The sequence below is a fragment of the Silene latifolia genome, chromosome X, assembly GCF_048544455.1.
Source record: "Silene latifolia isolate original U9 population chromosome X, ASM4854445v1, whole genome shotgun sequence".
NCBI lineage: Eukaryota > Viridiplantae > Streptophyta > Magnoliopsida > Caryophyllales > Caryophyllaceae > Silene > Silene latifolia.
In genome coordinates this window covers 169759912-169775386 of record NC_133537.1, presented here as the reverse complement: position 1 = coordinate 169775386, position 15475 = coordinate 169759912, and the positions used below count along the sequence as shown (strand labels likewise).

Here is a 15475-nt window from a genome sequence, read left to right as displayed (position 1 = left end):
CCTTACCATATTTAGCCTTTTTCTATTTTTAGCTTTCTTTTTCATTTTCTCATGGTGTGTTTTGCAAACTTATCATTCGGCCCAATTTTGGCATACACTTGTGGATTATGGCCCAAGTGTTTCTTTAAACCTGTGTTTCATTCGGCCCATCGGCTTTAAACATGTTTTCTTATGTTTGTTTGATAATTAATCTTCTAGATGCTTATAGTTATGCGTGCTAAATTTGCTCTTTATGACGTTTTATCTCTTGTCTCGTCTTATATTATTCTAGTCATTTTTGATTTGTTCTTATCTTTTCGATGATGTCAAGAGGGGGAAAGAACGTCTATAGTAAGCATCTACCTAAGCTTGCTCCTTGTCAAGACCAATTGTCTCTTAAAGTCCTTAAAGTTTCGGTTTTTGATAAATCGTCTTGATCTTGCGTTGATCTTTATTATTAAGATGACGGTATTATATTGAGGGGGAACTCTTTACTTAGTCACAAATTAGGAGGCTTGCCATCATCAAAAAGGGGGAATTTGTAAAACCATATAGCTTATATGTTTATGTTTTGATGATGTCAAGGTGTTTTATATTTTATATACTTGTTGCGCGTAATCGTTTGTCTAAGTGTTTTAGAATTAACTTATCTAATACAAGCAACAAAGGAGATTGTGATGAAAGTATAAAATGTTCGAGCCTCTATTAAAGATCAAACGATTTGAAGATTCATTCAAGGTTTATGTGAAGACGAAATCCGTCTAAAGATTAATCAAGCTTGGATGATGACGTAGCCTATACTCGAAGATCTTCTTGAAGATTAGATTAGTATAGGTGATTATCTCGCAATGATAACCAAGAATGAGTTTCTAAAATTAGTAAAGTAATAGCTTTGCAGCTATAACATTACTAGTAAAAGAGCTCAATGTTATAGCTCTCCTACTATAACATTGAGATGCTGAGTTTTTATACACGAGTTATAATTTTTCAAATTTGTTTTGAAAATTGTTTTAATGTTTATTTTAAATGCTTTGATAAAAGTATTTATATAATAAAGCCCGGTTTAGTGCGGAGTTTGGTTTTATATTGAACGTTGACTAGTAGTTGTTTTGGGTCAACTTATGAGTTTGACCTTGCTACTAATTAGGGTTTCAACAAAGCCTCTCTTAAAACCTAAATTCTAACCCATATATTGAGCTAGGGTTTGCACGAGTCACGAGGCTTATGAGCCGTGACATCTCGTGTTACCTAAGGTGTATTTGGTAAATATTTTATTCCATAATAATATCTTTACATATCTTCTTGCTTAATATATTTGTTTATGATAAAAAATATTCTTGTTTTAGGAAATCTTATCATATCTTAGAATTTATAGTAAAGATAATATTTGAATACGATTATATTCTATCTTTTGGAATATTCTTTATTATCTTTTAGGCTTTTAGGAAAGAAATAATAGAAGATATGATTTGTTAACATATCTCCTATTATTCGGCCATTAGGGTTTCTATAAACCAAATTGCCTTGCTCTTTCCTTCCTATAAATAATTTGCTCTTTACAACATTTAATAGAGAGACATTAAGCATAAAAATTGATTTTAATTTTACAAGCAAAACCGTGTGTTTTCAAAGCAGAAAAACCGTTTTGTTATTTTTGAAAGGTCGTGTGTTCTTAAACTCGTATACTCGTTCTTATTGTTATCGTTATAAGATAATAGTACTTAGTTGATTTCCTACTTGTTCATTAACGTGAACATTTGCAAGAATCGTTAGTGCTTTCTTATTAGCGTAAGTTAGACACTCGAGTATTTAATGGTACTCATTGAGTTACAGCTAGAGTTAGTTGTACGAGTTGGGTTAGTAAATTTGTAATCCGTAGAAAGGTACTAAATTTATTAATCGAGAATAGTGGACGTAGGTTTCGACTTGTGAAACTGAACCACTTTAAAAACCGTGTGTCTCCTCGTTCTTTCATTCGTTTGTTTATTTCGTTTTACATTCACTAGTTGATTAGTTAAAGTTTAATCAATAAACTTTAAATAATCAATTATTTGGGCAAAAGAGAGAGGAGGGTCGTGAGTAGGCCATGGGTGGCGTGTCACGGTTGTTGGTCGGGCCAGATCAGCTCGACCAATCACACATTCTTTTATATGCAGGAATTTTATCTTATACCTTATACCAGAAACTTCTTTAAAACGGAAAATTATATTTCTTTTTTATTCTTATTAGAACCCAAAAATGGCACCAAAGAGAGCTACATCCACAGCTATGTCACAAGCAGAGATTGATAGGCTCATTGCAACCAAGGAGGCTTTAACTGCTGCTTTGAAATCAAAGATTGCAACGATGGATCCTGCTAAGATAAGTGTTGCCATTGCTCGTCATAATCCTATGAAGTACGATGGAATTGGTGAACCGTCCTTACCGGGATATTGGTGTAGGGAGTTTGACAACCTCTTTGAACTATTATACTGCCCAGAGGAAATGCAGGTGGATCAGGCTGCTCACTACTTGAAAGGAAAGGATGGGTTGTGGTGGAATCGTAGTAAAGCAGTGATAAGGGAAACTTGGAGGGAGAGTGATGAACCTTTTGTCGCATGGAAGGGCTTTAAGGATACCTTGAGGGGCACGTTTGTACCAGAACATGTTAGGAGTAGAATGAGGTCGGAGCTTGAAGCATTTAACATGACGGAGGATATGACAATAGAATACTATCATAACAGATTCATGGAGTTAGTTGAGTATGTGTCGGACTTAAACTATGGGGATGAGGTGTTGGCTTTGAGGTTTGAGAGAGGTTAACTATGCGCATCAAAAAAAGGCTTGCAGCTAGAGAGCTAAGTACAGTAGAGGAAGTATATCAAAGAGCAGGACATGCTGAGAGAATTGCTGACATGGTGAAGGAGGAAAAGAAAGACAAGGGGGAAAAGAGAAAGGTAGAGACTACTAGTGAGGGAGCTGGAGGAAACAAGAAGCAGAATTACAATCAGTACCGTTCTTTTTCGGCAGGTGGAGTCGTGAGTGGCGGTGGGTTCGGCCGCAGTGGAGTGACGAGTGGGGCGAGTGGTTCGAATAAGACACAGTGCTATGGGTGTGGTAGATTTGATCATAAGATTGTTGAGTGTAGGACTACTGCGAGGAGGAATAGTATGAGTGGAGGATTTGGTGGTAGAAATTCTAATGGGTTCAAGACATCAGCACCTAATTATGGAACCAATCGTTTCAATGGATCTTGGAATAACCAGAGGAGTTATAACCAAAACAACAACTTTCAGAACCGCTTCAACAATAATCAAGGCAATGGAAATGAAGGGAACCAGAATGGCACCGTGAATCAGGGGACGACGTCGGCATCTACGGTGCATAGCAGCACAAAATGCAATGGAAAATTGTTCATGATAAGGAAAGAGGCAGCTGAGGGAGATGCACATGTGGTTTCGGGTACTTTTCTAACCAACTCTAAACCATCTTATGTTTTATTTGATTCGGGAGCGACCCATTCATTTATATCAAGTGACCATGTTAAAGTGTTGGGATTTGTTTTATTTTCTATGGACTTAATAGAATTTCCTTTGGGTGGTTTTGAGATTATTTTGGGGATGGATAGGTTGAGTACAAATAGAGCCTTTATTGATTGTCATCAAAAGAAAGTATCCTTGAAGGGACCAAAGGGAGTAAGAGTGTCTTATAAGGAATTTGTGGTAAAACCAAAGGTGAGACTTATATCAATAGTTACCCTGAAGTCGTGTTTGAGGAAGGGAAGAGAGTTGATTTATGTCATGTGAGGGACCTGCGTGAGGCAGTGAAGGGCGTAGGTGATATTCCAGTGGTGAGTGAGTTTCAGGATGTGTTTCCAGAGGAGATTCTAGGTTTACCACCAAAGAGAGATGTAGATTTAAATATTGAGTTGAAATCTGGGACGGGACCTATTTCTAAAGCACCTTATAGAATGGGGCTTAAGGAGTTGGAGGAGCTAAAGAAGCAGTTGGAGGAATTGCTAGAGAAGGGTTATGTGAGGCCATGTGTGTCACCTTGGGGCGCACCAGTGTTATTTGTAAAGAAGAAGGATGGGAGCATGAGATTGTGTATAGATTACATGGAGTTGAATAATGTGACGATTAAGAATAGGTACCCTTTGCCTCAAATTGATGATTTATTTGAACAGCTGAGTGGAGCTGGAGTTTTCTTTAAGATCGACTTAAGGTCGGGTTACCATCAGTTGAGAGTTAAGGAGGAGGATATTCCTAAGACTGCCTTTAGGACTAGGTATGGGCATTACGAGTTTGTAGTTATGCCTTTTGGTTTGACTAATGCACCTGTAGTATTTAAGGATATGACGAATAGAGTGTTTAGTCCTTACCTTGATCAGTTTTTTGTCGTCTTTATTGATGATATATTGGTGTATTCTAAGAATAAAGAGGAGCATGAGAAGCAAATGAGGATTGTGTTACAAACCTTGTGGGAGAATGATTTATATGCTAAGTTGAGTAAGTGTGAGTTTTGGCTGGATAAGGTAGCATTTTTGGGACATGTGGTGTCAAAGGAGGGAGTGTCAGTTGATCCAGGTAAGATTGAGGCGGTGTCTAACTGGGAGAGGCCGAAAAACATGGCAGATGTGAGGAGTTTTCTGGGGTTGGCTGGTTACTACAGGAGGTTTGTGAAAGATTTCTCTAAGATAGCTAAGCCTTTGACTTCTTTGATGAGAAAAGAGAACAGGTTTAGATGGGATGAGAGTTGTGAGTGTAACACCACTCATTTTCGGCTAATTAAAAACTTATAATTATATAAAATACTGAGCCAAAATAGAGAGGTATTATAATCAATATACAAAGTCTCTTATTACAAATCTTTTTTAAAAATATAAAATAATACAAATGGAACCAAAACTTTATAAAGCCTTTAAATAAAATATTCACTTTAAAATTAAATCCTTTTAAACTCGTTATAAAGCCTTTAAATAAAATCTTCACTTGAAAATTAAATCCTTTTGAACTGCAGTGGAAGTAACCTGAAAATAAAACCAGAAGACAAAAAGGAACTACCCCCATGACGAGTAGCCCCGAAGGGAGAAAACACGTCAGCCGGAAAGTTAAGTAACAGATAATACCTCAATATGAGCAGAATAATTTTTGGTCATGGCGTGGAAACAAGCACACGTAAAAATAAAAATAAACAGAGAGAATAATAAAAACACTCCCCATAAACTAATCTCAAGGTCAAAGCTACTCCACAATATAATTGACACTCTCGTCCCAATAATTAACCAAATCTTAACTCATTACTCCGTCTCACTCATTATTCCGTTTCATAATAATACTTCCAAATAACCAGATATCGTATTCTCCTCGTCGAACCTAAGCCAATGACAAGGGGTGAGTGAACTGGCGGATAAACCGCGAAACAATATTTCCATCTCAATATCGATTTCAAATTCAATATATAACTCAATAACCATGGTCACTCCGTGCCGTAAACATAACTGGTCACACAAGCCCCATAACTCAATACCAGTAACCAATTTACATCTCAATTTCAATATCGATATTGTCAAAGGTCCAGTAATAAACCATGCTCAACACTTAGAATAAAATTCTAAGCTACTCACCCACGAGTCAAGATCAAAGGAACAATATTTAACAATACAATATCAAACCATCCAAGGCCATAAGTCACGACCACCACTTTCTTTATACACCAATAATATAAAGTTCAGAGCCAATTGATAATCTCCAAAATCAGTACTAACATACCACATACGTACTCGTTAATAACTCAATCCCAGCTCTAAGACACCACCTCACCAAAATCCCATCTTTACTCATTAATCAATACTTGTTTAGCGCATCAATCAGTATCCTCATAACTATTTACTCCATATTCCATGCATCTCTTTTAATACAAATTGCACGATCTTAGGCAAATCATGTTTAACAACCTTGAATCCCAATTATACAATTTTATTACCCCATCTCACAATTAATTAACTTAACAAAAGGAAATATAATAGCTAGTATTATAAATAATGCGAGCAACAATAATCACGATCCACTGTTAACAATAAATTTAAGCACATATAGCACGAATAAATAACACAAACATATACCCCGAACAATAGTAATAATAATAGGATCGGTAAAATCGTATTACCTTATGAGAAGAAAATCAAGCCAGATAGATCGCTCATAAGGTGACTTGACCAAAACGATTCCATACGGATGACTCGAGGAGAGAGTGACCATGAATTTCAGATATAGAAATCAAGAATAAAACGACAGGCTTGTGTTGATGTAGTAATAATAGGCAACTCCAAGTTTCGGGCAACCATCAGAAATTGGAATAAGACAAGGCAATTTTCATGTACTAGGAAAATATCTGTGAAGAATTTGACAACATGTATGATAAAAGTGGCGATGGTATTGAAATTATGGTTAAAGCTTTGACGGCATGCTAGAGGAAACACAGTCTGTGTTTTATTACGTACTAAAATAAGGGTTTTATGGAAGATTAGATAACTAGTGGTTATTAATAAGTTGGGCTCTTATAAAATGAACAACGGGTTTGGTCCAATATTACAAAGACTCCAATTCTTTTCCAAATAAAATAGTAAAGAGTAAATAAAATAAAATAGAATAAACAAATAATTTTAAAATAATAAAACAAGCCTAATGAAAATAACCAAAATATTAGGAGTATTACAATCTTCCCATCTTAAAAGGAATTTCGCACCCCAAGTTCGATTCGAAAAAAAAAACAAATTTAAAATTTGAGTGGTATTACTTTATACCCAACCTAAAAACAAATTTCGTCCTCGAATTTAAAAATTCAGAACAATTCGTTTTTCGAAAAGTTTAAGAACATTTTTAAAAGTAAAAACGGTCGGTGTCAAGATGTGACCATCTTAACACATAACCAAGAAAGAACCAGTAGCTCTGATACCAATTGTAACACACTCATTTATCTAAGAGCCTTTAGTAAGACATTCCTAGATAAATATGACTGTTACCATCTCGGTTGCCCGAGGATAATGATACAAATTAAACAAACCAAAGTACTTTAATAACTTTAAGTCAAGTCAATGGCTTTATTACATTAGTCCAACTAAATAATGAATAATTAAAAACTTGCAGCGGAATTAAATAAATAAGTCTAATAAATAAAGTGAGACTGTCTAATTAAATGATCTAGACGCCTAAGCCACGGTCCAATCCTCACGCACCCATGCTCCCAGCTCATCAGTCTCACGTACCTGTCAAATCTCCTCCCCAGTTACGGTTCATCACAGGTGATCACGAATATACTGTCAACCACGAGGTTGAGTAGGATAAAATACTTCATAATAAATAATCAATAATAATTTCAACCCGGACAAAATGCCACATTCCAATTTCAACTGTCCACGTTATCCACCAGAGACTAAGCATGGCGCCTTCCAATTATTTACTCACGTGATCCACCAGAGACTAGACCTGGGACAGTCCAATAACCATTCACATTATCCACCAGAGAATATGCCTGGGGCCGTCCAATTCTCATAAACTCATTTTCTCAAATAAACATGGGAACATGTATAAACCACTCCACTAATTACTAATATAAACTCAATCACCGATTAACCATATCTTCATATCATAACCATATGATAAGTAACACAAATTACACAATCAGTTGAGTAGATTATCCTACCTGTATAGCAAGCAGCTCCAATGAATGCAGTCCAAATCCGTAGAAATCCAAATAAAGTTTCTCAACAAATTCCAACACCTAACATAAATAATTATTCCATTATTAATAACTCATTATTCTTATTCTTATTTATTAACTTATAAATTATATTATATTATTATATTATTACGTAAACTAGTAATTAAAACCGTCATAAAACAAAACCATGTATAAACTCATGCCATTCCAGTACAAACACTCAATAACACCCGCGGGCCACGATATACACCGTAATATAATAATGTGTAAAATCTCACGTGTAATGACAAAACACCCACACACAAAAAACGCATCCTCTCAACTACTCACGACAACACGCCCGAAACCACCCACCTAGCCACGACATCCTACTCTTCCTCACGCTCCACCGTGAGCCCCCGTCATCATCTACCCAGCCTCACACCAAACTTCAGCTGCACCACAACAACTGGCTGCCAAAACCGCAACACCAACATTCTTTAAAACAGCAACCCAACAATCCGAACTCGGAACCTAGCTACATGGTTTGACAGCACCATAACCCAACTCCACTACCACCGCCAGCACCCCAACCATGGTTGCCACCAGACCCGACTTTCTCCTCCGACACCTCCACGCAACTCCCCCTAAACACACACCCTAAACCAGTAACAACAATCAACAACAACAAACATGAGTGTTAAAAACTCTGGCGAGAGCACCCCATTAGACACCACTAGCGACCACCCAGAATAACCCAAGTCCGACTTCACACTACCCACAGCCACTGCCAACCCGAGTCAACTCTCAAACACCCACAACCCGCTTTCATCCACACGGTTTAAGAAACAACCAACAACCATTGTTTTCCTCTATTTTCGCGAAATCCGACCACCACCACCTACTCCCACCAAGACTCCTCCACTAGGTCTCAACCCCACCACACCCAGGTCAAGTGGAGTCCGTTTAAGGGTTCAAAAACCGAGTAAAATAAGTAAACCTTATATCTTAACCACCCGACAACAACCCCTTCAAAACTACACATAAATTATTCTTATAAATACTTATCAAATTATGGGGTATTATAGTCTTCCCCCTTTAAAATAAACTTCGTCCCAAAGTTTACCCAGGAATACTACAAAAGCCTCTATAATCATCCATTTAATTGAGTACCATTACAACACAATCAACGATTTATTATTATCCAGCTACATCAACTTTATCAAAATGCATCACAAAATAAAGTCAAAACATGGAAATGTCTTCTCAAAATAAATTGTAATACCCCGTAATTCGATAAGTATTTATAAGAATAATTTATGTAATTCGAATAATTAATTAAAAGTAATTTATATTAATAATTGCAAATAAGACGATAATTAATAATAAAAAATAAGTGAGTCGGGAAGTGGTGATGGACCGTGTGTACATGGGCCTTGTGCTCGGGATTTTCGGGTAATAATAATAATAATAATAATAATAATAATAATAATAATAATAATAATAATAATAATAATAATAATAATAATAATAATAATAATAATAATAATAATAATAATAATAATAATAATAATAATAATAATAATAATAATAATAATAATAATAATAATAATAATAATAATAATAATAATAATAATAATAATAATAATAATAATAATAATAATAATAATAATAATAATAATAATAATAATAATAATAATAATAATAAAACTAGTAGTAATAATAATTGTATTTTATAATAGTAATAATAATATGACAATTAATAGTTTCCTAATTATTTCCATAAGACACTATCTACAATTCTAAATAGAGAAGGAAGGACCTTACCCTAGTTTTAGTGACTCATAAGACACAAGTCGATTCACAAGAGGGGAGAGAATTGGGGATCGACATCCGATATTCTCAAGACTAATATCGATATTCACTACGAGCTAAGACCATCTCATGTATACCCTTTGCTTTGTTATAACTTGCTAATTAGACCACCATATGACTAGCTAAGACCGTAAATTGAACGATGACCATTAGGGGACCACCATTGACCTTCGTGTACCAATTAAGACCGGCTGGAAGGGGGTGTTTGAAGGGTTTATTGTCGGGTGGTTAAGATATGTGGTTTACTTGTTTTACTCGACTTTTGAACCCTTAAACGGACTCTACTTGACCTGGGCATGGAGGGGTTGAGATCTGGTGGTTGGGTCGACCATGGTGGAGGGGTCTTGGTGGCAGTAGTAGGCGGTTTGTGGTGGTGGTGGTCGGATTTCACAAAAACAGAGGAAAATAGGGGTTGTTGGTTGTGTCTTAAACCATGTGGATGAACGTGGGTTGTGGGTGTTTGAGACTTGACTCGACTTGGCAGTGGCTGTGGGTGGTGTGAAGTCGGACTTGGGTTGTTCTGGGTGCTCGCTAGTGGTGTCTAGGGTGGTACTCTCGCCTGAGTTTGTAACACTCGTGTTTGTTGTTGATTGTTGATTGTTGATTGTTGTTACTAGTTTAGGGCGTGTGTTTAGAGGGAGTTGTGTGGAGGTGTCGGAGGAGAAGGTCGGGTCTGGTGGCAACTATGGCTGGGCTGCTGGTGGTGGTGGTCGAGTTGGGTTGTGGTGCTGTCAAACCATGTAGCTAGGTTCCGAGTTCGGATTGTTGGGTTGTTGTTTTAAAGAATGTTGGTGTTGCGGTTTTCGCAGCCGGTTATGGTGGTGCAGCTCAAGTTTGGTGTGAGGCTGGGTAGATGATGATGGTGGCTCACGGTGGAGCGTGAGGAAGAGTAGGATGTCGTGGCTAGGTGGGTGGTTTTGGGCGTGTTGTCGTGAGTATTTGAGAGGATGCGTTGTTGTGTGTGGGTGTTTTGTCATTACACGTGAGATTTTACACATTATTATATTACGGTGTATGTCGTCGCCCGCGGGTGTTATTGAGTGTTTGTACTAGGATGGCACGGGTTTGTACATGGTTTTGTTTTAAGACGGGTTTTAATTACTAGCTTACGTAATAATATAATAATTAATATAATTTATATGTTAATAAATAAGAATAAGAATAATGAGTTATTAATAATGGAATAATTATTTATGTTAGGTGTTAGAATTTGTTGAGAAACTTTATTTGGATTTCTACGTATTTGGATTGCATTCATTGAAGCTGCTTGCTATACAGGTAGGATAATCTACTCAACTGATTGTGTAATTTGTGTTACTTATCATATGGTTATGATGTGAAGATATGGTTGATCGGTGATTGAGTTTATATTATTAATTAGTTGAGTGGTTTATACATGTTCCCATGTTTATTTGAGAAAATGAGTTTATGAGAATTGGACGGCCCAAGTTATGGTTATTGGACTGTCCTAGGCTTAGTCTCTGGTGGATCACGTTAGTAAATAATTGGAAGGCGCCAGGCATAGTCTCTGGTGGATAACGTGGGCAGTTGAAATTGAAATGTGGCATTTCGACGGTTGTGAAATTATTATTGATTATTTATTATGAAGTATTTTATCCTACTCAACCTCGTGGTTGACAGTGTATTCGTGAACACCTGTGATGAACCGTAACTGGGGAGCAGATTTGACAGGTACTTGAGATTGATGAGCTGGGAGCATGGGTGCGTGAGGATTGGACCGTGGCTTTGGCATCTAGATCATTTAATTAGACAATCTCACTTTATTTATTAGACTTATTTATTTAATTCTGCTGCAAGTTTTTAATTATTCATTATTTAGTTGGACTAATGTAATAAAGCCATTGATTTGACTTAACGTTATTAAAGTACTTTGGTTTGTTTAATTTGTATCATTAACCTCGGGCAACCGAGATGGTAACAGTCCTATTTTTTTAGGAATGTCTTACTAAAGGCTCTTACATAAATGGGGGTATTTTAGTGAGACAGCTTTTCTAACCTTTAAGGAGCGCTAAACCACAGCTCTTATCTTAGTGTTACCTGAAGGGAGTGATAATTTTGAGGTATATACGAATGCTTTAAAGAATGGATTGGGATGTGTGCTAATGCAAAGAGGGAAAGTGATAGCTTATGCTTCGAGACAATTGAAACCATATGAAGAGAATTATCCGACGCACGATCTGGAGCTAGGGGTGGTCGTTTTTTCTCTTAAATTGTGGAGGCATTATTTGTATGGAGCTACTTTCAAAGTATTTCTGATCATAAGAGTCTTGAATATATTTATACTCAGAAAGAGCTTAATATGAGACAGAGGAGATGGATAGATTTGATTGGAGATTATGATATGGAGATAGTTTACCATGAAGGAAATGCTAATGTGGTGGCAGATGCTTTAAGTAGGAAGTCTATTCATGCTTTGTGTTCAGCTATGTCACGTGTGAAGTTGCAAGATGAGTTAGAGAAAATGGGAATTTGCGTGATAAGAAAAGGGGATTCAGTTGGGGATTTGACTATTAAGCCAGAGTTTTATGCTAAGATCAGAGAGAAGCAGAAAAGAGACCAGAAAGTGGAGTGGTGACGCACGACCGTGGTGGAGGGCGTGCTGTCACGGTTTACCGTGGGGGTAGATGGTGGTTTGAGGTTCGATGGGAGATGGTGTGTACCGGATGTTGAGGAATTAAAAAGAAAGATTCTGACTGAAGCACATTCTACACCATATTCTGTGCATCCTGGAGGGGATAAGTTATATAAAGATTTGAAGAAAACATTTTGGTGGCCTGTGATGAAGAAGGAGGTTGCTGAGTTGTTTCGAGAAGTCTAGTTTGTCAAAGGGTGAAAGGTGAGCATAAGAGACCACAGGGTAAGGTACAATCTTTAGATGTGCCTAAGTGGAAGTGAGAGAGCATTTCTATGGATTTTATTATTGGTTTGCCTCATACTCAGAAGGGAAATAATATGATTTGGGTGATAGTAGATCGTCTGACGAAGATAACGCAATTTATTCCTATGAAAGATACTTGGAGTAAGGCTGAGTTGGCTAAATCTTTGATGGTGAGCGAGTCGTTGTTCACTCAATAAAACACATTTATATTCTCAACAAACAACTATTAAGTGGTTAAGTGGAGGTCGATCCACGGGACGGTGTGTTTTGGGTTCTAAGTCTATCTATCTCAATCTATGCTACTGTCACAAATATTGGAGTTTGAAATTGTGTTCTAAACTATAATAAAGAAATGTAAACGAATGAAAAACAAGGCACATAAATAGGAATGAAAGTGCAAACAAATGGTAAAAGACACTAGTGTGTCATGGTATCGTAGGGGAATAATGGTAAGATAGCATAAATGAATCACATAAATTGCAAGCAATTATTATTGTTGGAATCGAGTTAGTTTATGTCTTACAATTCCTAGGATGTTTTGGGTCTCGGAGCCGAGTCGGTCAAGACTTTAAAACACCTACAAGTCGACTTTATTCTTTCTATTCAACTATATGCATGGTCTAACAAGCCTCGAGTTGGTTTATGTCTTACGAGTCTTGTTGAAAGAATATGAGAATCATGCTAGGTTATCAATCAACCGTTTTATCAAACATAACATGTGCATAATCTGAGATTACAATAAGCAAGCATTCATATGAACTCATTAAGCATAGACTTATCCCATAATTGCTCCCCTAGTCCCTCACTAACCCTAGCTAAGAGACTACTCACTCATTATCATAGTGAACATGTTAGTAATGGTGTCAAACATCGTAACATAATTGAACATGAAGAATAAGCAAGGTAATAAAACAAGAGAATAACAAGTAAGTAAAGAGGTATTAAGAAAGTTACCAACTTGGAAAGTAAAGATGAACATAAATAAAGATGGAGACTTGTCACTTAGTCTTCAACTGTATACCCAAGAGATCTAAATGTAAATAACTTGAGATTGAAAGAAAAATTGTTGAAAGATTGAAGTGCTTTGTGGAAAGATTAAAGGCTAATGTATTCTAATCTACTCCTAATGAGAGCTTAATCTAAAATAAGGAGATTTTGCCTACATTAATAGGGATTAACCCTCAATTTATTATAAAGAGGGTATATATAGTGATACAAGCATTAGGTTAAATAAGGGATTAAATGACGATTAGACCCCTTAATTGACGACCAAGGCCTTGCAAGTCCTGGAAAGGGGACGCTCGACCTCTGCTCGAAGACAATCACCTTTATGGGGAGACGCCCAACGTGGCTAGGGGACGCCCGTCCAGAGCTTGGAGACGCCCGGACCGACTTTGGGTCGCCCGTCCTCAAGTGCTTTTCTTCTTCTTCTTGTTTGGCTGCCTCCCAATCCGTGGGAGTCCTTTGTCATTGCCCAATTCCTTATTTTATTAACTTAGGCCGTTACTGTTGGTCTCCTCTTCGATGCTTGGTCGTTAGATATTATCAATTTAGCTCTGCTTCACTCCGTCTAGCTAAGTTAGTGCTCTTCTCCTACAAAGGACACCAAAGTTCATAGAATATGCATAGAAGGAAGGTAAAGACAAGAAACAACCCTAATACGTACTAAAAAGCATAGGAACTAGGCTAGTTAGGAGACTAAATGTGCGTAAATAGGAGTCATATCAAGCTTATGTGAGAAATATTGTGAAGTTACATGGGATTCCAAAAGATATTGTTTCTGATTGTGATTCAAGGTTTATTTCTAAGTTCTAGCAAGAGTTCCAAGAGTATATGGGTACGACTTTGAAGATGAGCACAACATTTCATCCAGCTATAGATGGACAGACTGAGAGGACTATTCAGACCTTGGAGGATATATTGAGAGCTTGTGTCTTGATGTTTGGAGGATCATGGGAAGAGGGGTTAGACTTGATAGAGTTTTCCTATAAAAACAATTATCATGCTAGCATTAGTATGGCACCTTTTGAAGCTTTGTATGGAAGGAAGTGTAGGAGTCCAGTTTGTTAGGACGATGTCACTAATGCCATGACATTGGGGCCGGAGATGATCCAGCTGATGGTTGAGCAAGTACATGTAATTAGACAGAAGAGTTATGCAGATTTGAAGAGGAGTGAGATTGAGTTTGTTGTAGGAGACAAAGTATTATTGAAAGTGTCACCAATGAATGGAGTGAAGCGGTTTGGCAAGAGAGGAAAGCTGAGTCAGAAGTACATTGGACCTTATGAGATTTTAGATAGAGTTGGTGAGGTGGCATATCGTCTTGCACTACCACCAACTTTGGCAAGGGTTCATAATGTTTTTCATGTTTCACAGTTGAAGAAATATGTGAGTGATCCTACTCATGTGTTAGCAGCTGAGACAGTTAAGATGGATGAGAATTGGTCTTATGTGGAGGTGGCTTAGGAGATTTTGGACAGAAAGGTGAGGAAGACTAGAAATAGTGAGATTGCTTTGGTGAAAGTTTTATGGTCTAATCATAATGTAGAGGAAGCTACTTGGGAAGCTGAAGCTGAGATAAAAGAGAAGTATCCTCATTTGTTTGCTTAAGGTATGTTGGTTACGAGGACGTAACCTTTTCTTTTACGAGGGTAGAATATAATACCGCGTTTAATTTTGGTCATATATGATAGTAATTTAACTAAGACTTAGTTTGGGTAGTGTGGTGTGGTGAACTTTGGGACGAAGTTTTTTTTAAGGAGGGAAGACTGTAATACTCCGCATTTTTAATTAATAAATTATATTTATAAGATGTGAATAATAATAAGTTTTTGTCGTAAAAGAAAAGGAAAAACAAAATAAACAAATAAGACGGATTGAGTGTTGGACCGTGTAAGAACACGGGTGGATGGACCGTGTAAGAACACGGGTGGATGGGCCGTGTTGCACATGGTTGGACCGAGTGAAGGAGGAGGTAGACTGTGGTTTGGGGGTTATCTATGTACTAAGATATTTTCATTAGTTTAATATTAAAAGCAACTT

At 37.0% G+C, this 15475-nt stretch overlaps 1 protein-coding gene across 1 annotated transcript; it reads left to right on the top strand.

Moving 5' to 3' along the window:
• The first annotated feature begins 14521 nt into the window (after window positions 1-14521).
• On the top strand, window positions 14522-15043 carry LOC141618724 (uncharacterized). The gene is made up of 2 exons (XM_074435805.1): window positions 14522-14782; window positions 14900-15043. Exons 1-2 carry the CDS (start codon window positions 14522-14524, stop codon window positions 15041-15043), a joined length of 405 nt encoding a protein of 134 aa, XP_074291906.1.
• Window positions 15044-15475: the final 432 nt, after the last annotated feature.